Source organism: Hippopotamus amphibius, chromosome 11, assembly GCF_030028045.1.
Source record: "Hippopotamus amphibius kiboko isolate mHipAmp2 chromosome 11, mHipAmp2.hap2, whole genome shotgun sequence".
In the NCBI taxonomy this organism is placed as follows: Eukaryota; Metazoa; Chordata; class Mammalia; order Artiodactyla; family Hippopotamidae; genus Hippopotamus; species Hippopotamus amphibius.
In genome coordinates this window covers 18,998,709-19,012,952 of record NC_080196.1, presented here as the reverse complement: position 1 = coordinate 19,012,952, position 14,244 = coordinate 18,998,709, and the positions used below count along the sequence as shown (strand labels likewise).

The 14,244-nt window shown below is 39.4% G+C and overlaps 1 protein-coding gene across 1 annotated transcript; it reads left to right on the top strand.

Annotated features, from left to right (window-relative positions):
• The first annotated feature begins 36 nt into the window (after positions 1 to 36).
• TDP2 (tyrosyl-DNA phosphodiesterase 2) lies at positions 37 to 13,711 on the top strand. Its single transcript, XM_057700156.1, has 7 exons — positions 37 to 331; positions 419 to 504; positions 5,475 to 5,648; positions 6,380 to 6,471; positions 8,233 to 8,351; positions 9,633 to 9,803; positions 12,613 to 13,711. Exons 1-7 carry the CDS (start codon positions 167 to 169, stop codon positions 12,892 to 12,894), a joined length of 1,089 nt encoding a protein of 362 aa, XP_057556139.1. The 5' UTR covers positions 37 to 166; the 3' UTR covers positions 12,895 to 13,711.
• Positions 13,712 to 14,244: the final 533 nt, after the last annotated feature.

The window sequence follows — 14,244 nt, the reverse complement described above, 5'->3', positions numbered from 1 at the left end:
ATCGTCCTCCGGGAGCGGAGCGCGTTTCCTCGCCGGGCGGTTGTTGCGCGAGCGCCGGGGCTCCGGGCGCCTGCGCAGAGCCGGGCGTCATACCCTGTGGCCTGGGTTAGGGGGCGGGGAGCCGGCGGGGAACCGGCGGGGACCCCAGGGAGCCGGCGGCGAGCCCATGGAGCCGAATAGCGGTTCGGAGGCTGGAGCAGAGGCGGAGCGGGAGGAGGGAGAGCCCGAGGTGAAGAAGCGGAGACTTCTGTGTGTGGAGTTTGCCTCGGTCGCGAGTTGCGACGCCGCCGTGGCTCAGTGCTACCTGGCCGAGAACGCCTGGGAGATGGAAGTAAGCTTTCGCTGCTTCTCCTCTTTCCCGCTCTTTACTTTGGAGGGTGCAGCGCACACGTCCCATCCCCGTGTCTTTGTTTTGCAGAGAGCGCTGAACTCCTACTTCGAGCCGGCCGTGCAGGAGAGTGCTTTAAAAAGCCATCCTGAGACCCCCTGTGAGCCCGAGTCCTGGTGAGTGATGATGGGGCTGGGACCAGTCCGGGCGGAGGCAGTTTGGTATCGGGTTGCGTTGGGCATCCTGGGACCTGCCCGCCGAGTTGGACCGGCGGGTTTGAGTAGAGGCAGGTCTCGCGTCTGAATAGCCGGAAGCGGAGAGTTTCTGTTGGTGCGTCGGATGGAGACGTGTCCCAGCAGCGGGGCTTATGTTTTTCTCCCGAAGTCCAGGCTGTCAGTTCGAACGTACTTTGCAGCGGGGGAGGGAGGTGGATCTGAAATGTAATTTTTGGACTCCAGTTATAGGAAATATGTAAGCGAGAGTTTCGAAACGAATGAGGCAAAATCCTCTAGTGAGAAATGGTAACTTGGAAGTCTCCTGGCTTCCTACGTTGTTGTTGTTTATTTACTCTCTGATGGCCGGCCAGGATGATAGTGTTTCTAAAATGCACAGCTGCCCCTGTTATTCCGGTGCTCCCTCCCCAGTTCCTGCACTTCTGCTCTTAAAAGTCAAGGTGCCTTCCTTATAAGTCCCTCCGCGGTTTGACCACTGCTTGTCTTCCTGGGTTCGTCTCCTGTCACCCTCTCTTACCGCACAAAACTTCCAGGCATATCAAACTTTCCCTTTCTCCAGTGGGCCATTTTTTCTTGCCTTTCAACCTTTGTAAAGTTATTAATCACCTTTACCTAGAACCTTTTTCTTCCTGCTTCCTTGCTAAGTAACATTTATCTTAAAAGCCCAGCTTAGACACGACTTGTCCCCAAGAAGCTTTCCCTAATATCCCAAGTCTGGGTAAGGTTCTCCTCTTAGCTAATTCTACAGCATCATGCATGACTCCTGCTATACCAACTTGGTTCATATTATAATCGCAATTTAATATTTTATTTCTCCCACTAGACTGCACATTTGGTGAAGATGGTATCTGTTTTATACATTGTCGATTTCCCAAAGTCTGATACAGTATTTGGCATGTAATAAGCTCTCAGTAAATATGTATTGAATACATAAAGTTCTTGCAGCTGTATGGGCAGCCTCTACAGTTCACGGTTCATAGTAGAGACTCTTTTCTCCCTTTGATCTTTTCAGCTGCATTGTCTTACAGATGCGATAAGATCATTTCATTAGGCTTCTTTCTCTGTCTGCCTGGCCTTTTGCTGGGGAATTGTTTACCTGTCCACAGTGACATATCTCTGGCTCCCGCGTTGTAATAGCTAGAGGTGGGTATTCACCTAGCCCCTGCTGGCCAGTCAGATCCTCTCTCCTGGGATTAGGACCAAAAGTATTTAGTGAACCTTCTGCCAAACTGGAGCTATACATGTGAACCCAGTACCTGTGGGGGCTGTTTTGTGTGTGGGGAAGCTGAGAACGCTGCTCTGCAGAGAGAATAAAACCGAGGGAAGCTGAGTAGGCTTGAGAGAGAGCCTTGATCAAACTTCTTTAGACATAGCTGTGTTCTTGTACTTGGCTCTGGGAGATGTTTCTGTTTCCTTGTAAATCCTTCTGTTTTACTCAAACTAGCCTGTGTTAGTGTCTGTTAGTTGCATCCTAAATTGTAGTCAGTAAAGAAATTGGAACAAAGGAGGTAGATTCCCTGAAATAGTCCCTCAAAAAATGTGGGTGGAGCTGAGTAACAGTGGGGTGAAGGACCATGAGGAGTCCCTACCCCAGAATTATGAATTGGCAGAAAACAAAGTGGTTGATGAGGCTTTGGCCTGTTGTCTCTTGGAACTCAGATCAAATGCCAGTGAGAGTGAGGCTTTAACTCTAGAATAGAATAAGATTCCACATTGATATATAAATACGTTTGTCCAAGAGTGAAGGGAACACTTTACCTTACAGTAGAATTCAACCTACTAAGTGTTGAAGGCATGCTAGAGTTAGAAAAAAAATCACCATTTAGGAACTGTCATGATAGTAATTATCTCAGACAGGAATCATCAACGGACACTAAAACTAATAGGTGAAAGTTGGTGAGAAACGACATCTACATAGTCTCAAAGTACCTGATGCTGTTATAACAGCTACTCTGTGCACCGAGGCCAAATAGAAATAGGAGACGGAGATTTTGGAGGAAGAGAGATGGCTTTATTTTTCTACCATGCAGAAGAGAAGACACAGCAGGCTAGCACCTCAAGAACTGTGCCCCCTTCTCCTCGGGAGTTGGGGAGGATTTTATATGTGGAGCTCGCAGCCCCAGTAAATGATAAGAGTCCAGGTGGTGAGGATCTTGCATTCTTTTCTTCTGCAAATTCATGGCCAAAGTTGGCAGCGCAGCAACCAGGTCTGGTATCCCTGAAGTTATTGGCCCATGACCTTCTTTCTGAAATGAAGGGTGCTACAAAGGAGTGTGGGGGCAGGGAAGAAATGCCAGGTGCAAGGTGTAATTTGTATGGAGTCAGAGAGTAATCAGCTTTGTGAAGGACAAGTCTAGCTACAAGTGTTTTTAATAGTAACAGCTAAAGAATAACCAAGATTGTTTAACTCTTTCAGGCCAAGTTATCTTTCTCCTCCAGCCTGTCGGAAGTTCTCTTTGTTTTCCTCGCTCTCAAGAGGAAAAGGAACAATCACTTCTATTTGCATTGCAACATACCTACCCACAGAATACTTATTACATAGGGGGAAAATCATAATTGTGCAGTGGAGAAACCAAGGGATCAAAGTTAACATGACCAGTACTGGGAACAAATCTGTATCAGGTGCTTCCTGATCTGATGCACTATCACCTCTGTGTCATTCCTGCCAAAAAATACACATCCTAAGAACACATGAGACAAACCCAACCTGAAGGACATCCTATAAAATAAATGGTCTGCATTCTTCAAAAATATCAAGGTCAGGAGAGACAAAGACTGGAGAACTATTCTGGATCAAAGGAACTTAAGAGAGACCTGCTGTCTCAATGCAACATGTGATCCTGGATTAGGACATTAGTGGCACAATTGGCAAAATTTGAATAGTTCTTTAAATTATATAATAACATTGTATCGATGATAATTTCCTGATTTTTGATAATTGTGTTACCTAATCCAAGCTCATTCTGCTTGCTGCATGATAGGCCAGTGAATCAGAGACGAGGTAAGGAATACGACTTTATTCGGAAAGCCAGCAGACTGAGAAGATGGCAGACTAGCATCTCTGGAAAACCATATCTTATCAGGGTTTAGATACCAGTTTCTTTTGTAGCACAGAGAGGGGGAGGAGATGAGGAAGTAAAGTAGAAAGGTCATAAGTTTTGCAAATATCCCCTAGAATGGCCAGCCTCATTCTTGCAGCCGTCCACAGGTAGAAGAGTCTGGATGTTTCCCTGAACAAAGGCACTTTGGTTTAACATACAGCCAGAGGGGCAGGGTTCCCCAAGGCAGGCCATTATGTATAGACAGCATCCTTTTATTTTTTTTTAATTTTTTTTTAATAAATTTATTTATTTTATTGGCCGTGTTCGGTCTTTTTTTGCTGTGTGCAGGCTTTCTTTAGTTGTGGTGAGCGGGGCCTCCTCCTCGTTGCGGTACGCGAGCTTGTCATTGCCGTGGCGTCTCCTGCTGCGGAGCACGGGCTCCAGGTGCGTGGGCTCAATAGTTGTGGCGCACGGGCTTAGTTGCTCCGTGGCATGTGGGATCTTCCCGGAGCAGGGATCGAACCCGTGTCCCCTGCATTGGCAGGCGGATTCTTAACCATGTGCCGCCTAGGAAGCCCTAGACAGCATCCTTTTAGTGAACAAAAGCAACGGGAAGCAAAGGTTAAAGTAAAAGAAGCTGACCCAATGTGTATACAGTCAGATTTGGCTCCTCCCTCTTGCAGTTGTACTAGGGTATATATGTATATCATTATTTTTTGGAAATGCATTCAAAAGTGTTTATGCAAATGTTTCAGAATAGAAAGAGTAAAGCAAGTAAATGTTAAATAAGTAAAATGTTAACATGTATCTGGATGAATGGTGAGTAGAATTCTTTTTACTGTTTTCTGAAAGTCTGAAATTATTTCAAAAAAAGTTTAAAAGCAAACCAGACTTATTGTGGTGATCATTGTGCAGTGTATACAAATACTGAATCATCATGTTGTGTACCTGAAACTAGTCTAATGTTATCTGTTAATTATACCTCAATAAAAAATTTTTTCCAGGGATTCCCTGGTGGTCCAACGGCTAGGACTTGGTGCTTTCACTGGTGTGGCCAAAAATAAATAAATAATTTAAATAAGTTAAAATATTGGCATTAAATTTATTAAAATTATAAATACAAAACCCTAGTTGTTAAATTTATATATATTTTATAAATGCTTAGCAGTCCCCTTTTAATAATGTTTGTCCCCCCACTGAAATGTCTGGGCGTTGGCAAGGAAGGTGGGGTCAGGCAGGCCTGTGGCCTGGAGCCCATACGCGTGATCTCTCCAGCATAGCGGTCTCAAGAGTAGTCAAGATTTCTCTTGTGGCCGCTCGGGGTTCTTGGACAGAGTGTTCCAAAAGGCTTGAGTGAAAGCTACATGGCTTCTTATGGGCAAGCCTCAGAAGCCCCAGAATATCCTTTTCACTGTATTCTATTGGTCGAGCAAGTCACTAAGGCCCGGATTCAAGGGGAAGGGTGTCAGTTGGATTTCACCTCGCGGTGAAGGGAATAACAAAGAATTGCAGCCACTATGTATCTGGCCCAAGGAGATCTTATTTCAGATATGATTTAAAATGAATCCCGATAAATGTGGAAATCTTACATTACTCAATCTAATTTGGGGTCATAGTTTATAAAATCATTTTAGTGACTTATGTCATTGAGAGATAGTGAATTGGTTCTAAGTGAGCAGACATTTGAATAACACAGTAAGAATATAGTTTTCCTCACTTATCAGACTCTTGTTCTTCTATAGGCAGATACTTTTAGGACTCTTAAAATTTACTTACCTGTAAAATGAGGGCTACAAAGACTCACAAAATAATTTTTAAGTTAATCAGTTTATAGATTATCTGCAAAGTTGTGTTTCATTCTCATCTTGCCAGTGTTGACCTAACCAAGGAAGAAACAAGTGATTCCATTAGTTCTCAAACCAGCACATCTGAAAATGTCCAGCAAGAAGATGGCAGCGTGTTCTCTTTCATTACCTGGAATATTGATGGGTTGGACCTCAACAATCTGCCAGAGAGGGCTCAAGGGGTGTGTTCCTATTTAGCTTTGTAAGTATTATTACATCTGTGTCATGGTAGCATGATAACATGTATTACCTGCCTAAAAGGAGGGTACAGTTCCAAGGTTATGGGCTTTGGAATCCTTCCTGACTTCAGAGTCCAGCTCTCAGAGGAAACATCTGAAAGAATTGGCAGTGACTGCCTCTGGGAGCAGGATTGTGGGTTAGGGTACAGAGGGAACACCAGTTTTTGTTCAAAGCCTTCTAGTAACGATTTTATTTACTAAACTTTGTGTATAATTATTGCTATGAAAAGAAAATTACCAAAATAATCTGTATCTGCCATGCACTGGCTCTGTGGCCTTGTGGAACCACTTGTAAACCACTTTAGTTCTCCGGAGCTCAGTTTTCTTCATCACGGATAATAACGGTTACAAGAGAATTGAAAGAGACAATAACACTTAAAGCATCTATTAGAGTGTAGGACCATTGTAGGCTCTTAATATTACTGGTTTCTGGTGTCAGTGATTCCAGTTCTTCTAACTTTAAAGGGTTGTCACGTATATGGTTTTTTTTTTTTTAATTTTGATCTTTATGGTAGTATGTAGCACAGGTCTTTCTCATTTTGTAGTTATCAAAGATCAGTATAAACATTGGATATTCGGTGTCTTAGAGGTCTATAATTTTATGTTTCTTTTATGCTGTGGTATTTTCCTAATCTAGATAGCTGCAAATGAAATGGTATACCTGGTTTTTTCATAAATTGATGTGTTTAATTAGGTACAACCCAGATGTGGTATTTCTCCAGGAAGTTATTCCCCCATATTATGCCTGCTTGAAGAAGAAAGCAAGTAGTTACGAGATTATTACAGGTAATAATTTTCCTGTTATTTAACTTCTCTTTTTCTTTGAAAAACAAGTCAAGGAGAGAGAGAAATCAAAGTTAGACAGTTGGAACATAGACAGGAAAAAGCACAAATAAAGTAAGTTTGAGAAAAAGAAGTCAGACACAGGATACAAAATAAAATCGTAGGAGAATATGTTACATATGTAGAAAAACTGGTTGAAATGGATGATTTTTCAGGAAAATATAAATTGCCAAAATTTGAGGCACTAAGTAGCTTTTTGGTGAAATCAAATTGTTAGAAAATGTGTGATGACTGCATGGTGATTATGCTTTTTCAAAAAGTCTTTATTAATATCTTTTTATTTATTTTGTTCTTTTTCCACCTTTTGCCCTGAATATTTTAGTTTTTGATTTTTCATCTATTTTGTTTTTACTAAGTGCATTTAATATACCACTTTGGCTTCATTTCATGATTTTTGGCTAAATCTCATGTTTTCTTTGACTTTCACTTTTACCTAGTATATGATTTTAATTTTGATTTACTTTTTAATCCAGAATTGCTGAAGAGAGGGTTCTCTGTCTGTTTTTCTCTCTCTCTTTGTGGGACAGCTTTTCTGTGTTCTCTTAGGAATTCCTTTTGCCTGTCTTCTGTTTTGGTTATCTTATTTTCTGAATCCCATGCTTTCTTCCTTGTTGGTTTACTTCCTCATTTTATTAGAGCACATTCTCTAGGCACTTTCTAAGAAGTAGCACATGGGGAGTCAAGTTTTTGAATCCCAGTCTATTTGGAAATGGCAGTGTTTTATCCTCATAGTTCGTTGATAGTTTGACTGGACATAGATTTCTAGATAGAAAGTCATTTTCCCACAGAATTTTAAAGGCATGATTTCAGTGTTTTCTAGTTTCCAATATTGATGATCAGAAGTCTGATGCCATTCTAATTCCTGATCTTTTCTCCCCTCCATTCTCCCTTGGGAAGCTTCAAGGTTCTTCTTTTTAACTCCAGTGTTTTGGGGGTCTTTGTTTCATTTCTTATGCCAGATACTTGGTAGGACCTTTCCATCTGGTGGTTTATGACCTTCAGTTCTGGAAAATTCTCTTCTCTCTCTCTCTCACTCCTTTTCCCCCTCTCTCTCCCTCCTCCTCCTTCTTCTTCTCCCTCTCCTCCTCCTTTCCCCCTGCCAGACTGTCCACCTGCCTGCCCCTCCCTTTCCGTTCTTTCTCCTTTCTCTTTCTGTTCCTCTTTTCCTGGTTCCCCTCCGTTCTGATAAACCAGTTACCACTTCTCCATCTCCTTTGTTCTCTTAAAAACTTGGAAGCTTTCATTCACTGCCCTTCCACTTCTGTTCTCTTTTCTTCTTGCAAGTTTATACCTTTCTAAATTTTTTATTCACTTACTATGATTTTTCTGGTGCTTCAAGAGTGAAAAGTAACAGCATGTCAAGTTGCTTCAGTATAAGTCTCACCTACTGTGCCTTTCAGAAATTTTTCAAATTTTTATGTTTGGTATTAGCACTGTTAACTGTTTGGGGCACTTACGTAAATTCATTTTTATTTTTGTATTTCCTCCTTACTTCCAGTTACATCTTTGTATTTCTTTCATACTTCCAGTTACATAGGGACTTGGTTGGCCATCTTCAACTATTTTGAGATAATAGGGTACTTTTAAGGTTTAAATTCATTTAAATATCTGTACCTGTTATAAAATCTTCAGTAGAGGAAGTTGAGATAAACTGCAAATACCCCTGACCTCTCAGCCTAAATTCTTTCCCACAAACACTTGAAGGTCATGAAGAAGGATATTTCACAGCTATGATGTTGAAGAAATCGAGAGTGAAATTTAAAAGCCAAGAGATTATTCCTTTTCCAAATACAAAAATGATGAGAAACCTTTTGTGCGTGCATGTAAGTAACTGTTTAAAATTGACTGGGTTTTTTTTTTTTTTTTTTTAAAGTGAGCTATTTTTTCATAGTTCCATGATGGTGTCTTTTTAAAAAGAAATTGTCTTTAGAGAAATATTTACTCCTCACTTACAGGTTCTTTTAAATAGTCTTAAAGAACTTTACAAATTAAAATTTTATATACACTTCAAATATAGACAAATTGTAAAAAATAAAATCCTTGATTCATTAGATGTTTTCTTAATATATGTAAATTAAATGCACTGTACTTGGTACTGTGTTATACTCTGTGAGTCTTACAAAAATGAGTCAAATAGATCTTGCTCTCATAGAGTTCATAGGTTGGCAGAGGAGAGATTGTATGTATAGTAACTAAAATAGAGGAAAGGCAAAAATGCCATGGGAGAGGTATAATGATGTGCCCATGGAAGTTTAGAGAAAGGAGAGGTGACTTTCAGCTACATTGTTTAGTGCAAGTTTCATGATGGAAGTTGTATTTGAATTGCACCTTGAAAAATATGTAAAATGTAGATATTAATAACAGTGCAACTGGCGGAACCACCATGAGCAAACTTTTACAAATTGCAAATAGCCGGGTATGTATATATGAAACAGGGCGTGTATAGCTATAAATGAGCCTTCTATTCAGTTGGGTGTAGAGGGCATAAAGGCAGGAAGCATGATGAGAGGTTGGTAAAGTAGGTTGGATATAGATTATAGGAGATCATGAATGTCCATTGTGAAAGAATTTGAACTTGACTCTGCAGGCAATTAGTCTAAATAATGACAGATCTTACATTGTTGGTATCTTAACTGCAAATGGTAAGTGGTTCTCATTCATTCATTTAACCGATATTATTTTGAGTTACCTGTGTGCCAGTCTCTCGGTAATCTAATAGTAAATAAGAGTCATCTTTGCCTTCAGATGACTCAGGGCTTTGTAGGAGAGAGAGAATTGTGCTGCAGTTCCATCCAGGGGACTTTATAAACAGTCTGCAGGGTGCTGTAGGAGGACAGGGTGGGGAGCCACTGATGCCTGGGACATTGGGGAAGGGCTCACAGTGGAGCTGACATTCGAGGTAGGTCTTGAAGTATTAGTGGGCATTTGTTCAGTATTGTTTGGGAGTATTCTTTGACCTTTAAGGATAAGCACAGTGCTAATTATATGGTTTCACTTTAGTAAATACTGATATGTACCAATCAATTGAATAATTATTGATTCTGTTAACAAAGCTCAGTGTTAATGGTTAGTGGATCATTTTAACAATGCTTATCTTGTTGCAGGTGACTGTGTCAGGAAATGAACTTTGCCTTATGACTTCTCATTTGGAGAGCACCAGAGGGCATGCTAAGGAACGAATGAATCAGTTGAAAATGGTTTTAAAGAAAATGCAGGAGGCTCCAGAGTCAGCTACAGTTATATTTGCAGGAGATACAAATTTAAGGGATCAAGAAGTGAGTGATGAAGTCATTTCAATGTTTATGGGCAGATTATTGCTCTGGAAACTAATTTAGGTTTCTTTTGACTAAAGCTATTAAAACAGACTATTCATAATGTGTAAGTGACCTTGCAGATGCAATTCAACAAACAATTATTTAGCCTGTGCTATTTGTCTCGCACAGGGGAAATAGAGGCAGAAGGGGCTGGTACATTTATGGGTGAAAACATATATATGGTTTATGAAACAGACAGCACAAAACAATATATGCTGATTAACAGGAAGGGTGTAGAGGCAGTAATGATCAGGAGCGTTAAAAAAGGTTGTTTATTTGCAGTTTCTCTAGTTGCAAGATGAGAAGAATAGAAAGATTTGACCAGCATAGTTGTCCCTGACTCTTCCTTCTGAGATTTTCTTTTTTCAACCTTTTTTACCTTCATGACATTGGATTTGGCAGTGAATTCTTAGGTAAGACACCAAAAGCACAGACAACAAAAGAAAAAATAGAGAAGGTAGACTTCATCAAAATTAAAAACATTTGTGCATCAAAGGATATTATCAGTGAAGTGAAAAGGCAACCCATGGTATAGTAGAAAATATTTGCAAGTCCTATATCTCATGAGAGAATGATATTCAGAATATAAAAAGACCTCCTATAATTAAAAAAAAAACCTAATTTGAAAAATGAGCAAATGATTTAGACATTTCTCTGAAGAAGATATACAAATGGCCAATAAGTATATGAAAAGATGTTTAACAGCACTGGTCATCAGAGAAATGCAGATCAAAACCGTGAGATACCACTTCACATCTATTAGTATGACTGTTAGTTTTTTTAAATTAATCAGTTAATTTTATTTTTGGCTGCATTCGGTCTTCATTGCTACACACGGGCTTTCTCTAGTTGCAGGGAAGGGGTACTACGAGCAGGCTTCTCATTGTGGTGGCTTCTCATTGCAGAGCACGGGCTCTAGGCGCTCAGGCTTCAGTAGTTGCGGCACATGGGCTCATTACTTGTGGCTCATGGGCTCTAGAGCCCAAGCTAAGTAGCTGCGGTACACGGGCTTAGTTGCTCCGAGGCATGTGGGATCTTCCTGAACCAAGGCTCGAACTTTGTCCCCTGCGTTGGCAGGCAGATTCTTAACCATTGTGCTATCAGGGAAGCCCAGCATGACTATTTTAAAAACACAAAACAGAAAATAACAAGTGTTGGCAAGGATGTGGAGAAATTGGAACCCTTGTGCCCTGCTGCTGGGAATGTAAAATGATGCAGCTGCTATGGAACATGGTGTAAGGATTCCTCCAAAAATTAAACAGATTTTCCATATGATCCAGCAATTCCACTTCTGGGTGAATATAAAGAAGTAAAAACAGAGTCTCAAAGGGATGGTTGTACACCTGTGTTCGTAGCATTATTCACAATAACTAAAATATGGAAGCAACCTACGTGTCCATTGACAGATGAATCAATAAACAAGGTACATATACGTGCAGTGGAATATTATTCAGTCTTAAAAAGGAAGGCGGTATTGATACCTGCTATAACGTGAATGAACCCTGAAGACATGCTCAGTGAAATAAAGCAGTAACAAAAGGACAGATGTGTAATGATTCCTCTTATGTGAGTTTCCTAAAGTAGTCAGATTCATTCAGACAGGAAGGAGAATGGTGGTTGTCAGGTCCTGGGGGAGGGTGGAATGGGAAGTTTGTGTTTAATGGGTACAGAGTTTCAGTTTGGGAAATTGGAAAGGTTCTGGGGATGAATGGTGGTGATGGTTGCACAATAATGTGAATGTGCTTACTACCATAGAACTGTAACATTAAAGTCATAAATTTTATGTATGCTTTACTACAATAAAAAATATGTTTTTAAATCCTGGAGTGTGAATGGGAGGAAAAGTTAATGTTGTTAATAAATTTCCAATAAAACTGAAGGCATTTGACATTATTGGATCATATAAATGGTATACTTCTAAATTTATAGATTAGAGTAACAGTTTTGTCTTCTTTACGTTTATGTTCATTTTTTAAAAACTAATAGCAATAACTGAGGTCATAGGTTTTCAGTCTTCTGAGTTTTATCTGACACCCAAAGTTAGGAATCTATTTGTGGCAGAAAAGAAAGGGCAAATTTCAGACCTCTCTGGCTCTCTTGATATTTTTTTTTCTTTTTATTTATTTATTTATTATTTTTGGGGGGGTACACCAAGTTCAATCATCTGTTTTTATACACATATCCCTGTATTCCCTCCCTTCCTTGACTCTGCCCTCCTCGAGTCCCCCCCCCCCCCCCCCCGCCCCAGTCCTCTAAGGCATCTTCCATCCTCGAGTTGGACTCCCTTTGTTATACAACAACTTCCCTCTATTTTACGGTTGGTAGTATATATGTCTGTCCTACTCTCTCGCTTCGTCTCAGCTTCCCCTTCACCCCCCGCCCCCTCCCAAACCTCGAGTTCTCCAGTCCATTCTCTGTATCTGCGTCCTTGTTCTTGTCACTGAGTTCATCAGTACCATTTTTAGATTCTGTATATGTGAGTTAGCATACAATATTTGTCTTTCTCTTTCTGACTTACTTCACTCTGTATGACAGACTGTAGTTCTATCCACCTCATTACATATAGCTCCATCTCTTGATATTTTTGTATTACCTACTTATCATGTAGTAAAATACTTTTATAATATATCTACTTATAGTTTTCATTTGTGCATTAATAATCTGTGGCATTCTAATTTGAAATGTTGCACTTAGTTGTGGTAATAGCAAAGACCTTTATAATTTAAGGGAAAAAAAGACTGAAAAGAGTGTTCTTTCTTTTTCTTTTCAGGTTACCAAATGTGGTGGTTTACCCAACAACATTTTGGATATCTGGGAGTTTTTGGGCAAACCTAAGCATTGCCAGTATACATGGGATACACAGATGAACTCTAATCTTGGAATAGCTGCTACTTGTAAGCTTCGTTTTGATCGAATATTTTTTAGAGCAGCAGCAGAAGGCGACCACATTATTCCTCGCAGTTTGGACCTCCTTGGGTTGGAAAAACTGGACTGTGGTAGATTTCCTAGTGATCACTGGGGTCTTCTGTGCAACTTAGATGTAATATTGTGAACTGCTTTTCAAATACGAGTTTTAAATGTTCTGAGCAGTTTTGGTCTGTTTTTGCAAATATAATTTCTGCCTGTCTAGGAAGGTAGCTTAATGTGGAGGAATTAATATACTGGATCATTTTGACAAGAAAAAAATGACTGTGATTTTATTTTGTGGATTGTGTCCTCAGATTTCAGAACTAAATCTTAATGTTTATTTAAACGAAAGCATACCTGTGTTCAGAACATGAGGCCTCTTAATGAAAGATGACAAAGGCTAACAGAGCTTATAATAATGCTGATGGTTGCTGGCTGGATTTCAAGCAGGGCCACATTGTCTGTGGACTAGCCTTTATGTTTGATTTATTTTTTAAATCAGGTACCCAAATAGTTAATATTTTAAATGAGTCTTCAAAAAAAAATAAAGAGGTTACTGAGTCCTTGGGATTGGATCTTTTAATAATATTTCATAAATCCAGATAATCTGATAGTTATCCTACATCAGACTTTATTTTTGTCAGGTAATAGTACCTACTTGGTAAGCTAGAAATGAACTCATGATTTAAAATTGCTTAATTTTTAAAAATTCATGTTTGTAGTTCTGTCACCAACAGAGGCAAAGTTAGCCTTGACAGTGATTAAAGTCAGTTTTATAGAGGCATTGGACTTTTTTTTCTAAGAGAAAAATAAATGTGTAAGGAGAAAAAGCCTTTTAGTTTTGCTGCTTGTAAAACTGAATTTTTTTTCAAGAGGTGAATAAGGAACCCTTCTACATGTGCTTCAAGGAAACATTTTTTTCCCATAAGAGAATGTACTTTAAATAAAGAATTTTGCTTGTTTATAGTTTGTTTTAATATGTTTTTGTGCTCATGATGGGATTGAAGTTTTTACCTGCTTCCTGTTTCTGGCTCCACAACTTTCCGCTTCACCTTTATGGGAAAGAAAACAGCTTTCCACATTGCTTCTCACTCTGCCAGATATTGCCAAGAGTATATCGACTTCTTCAGTATACAAAAAGGAAAGCTGGTGGTAATAATTAGAATGAGAAATGGCAGAACTTTATTTTCATCAGGGGTGTCAAAATTAACAACTAAAACGCCTAAAAACAGACAAGCTGAATGTATACATAGCAAATGCTTTGTCATAATGAAGAAGTTTTATATGTTAATCATAACTTTAATCATTAAAAAAATGAGAATTAATGGTAATATTTTAGCATATATTATGGAAGCAGTGGTTCATTTTTGTGGGAAAAGGATGTTTTTGGCATAAATTGCTTATTCACTTTGAAGAATAAGTTAGAAGAACTCTACCACGCTTCATATTACCAAAAAAAAAAAAAATATGTAGTAGTGTGTATGAGATTAAATAA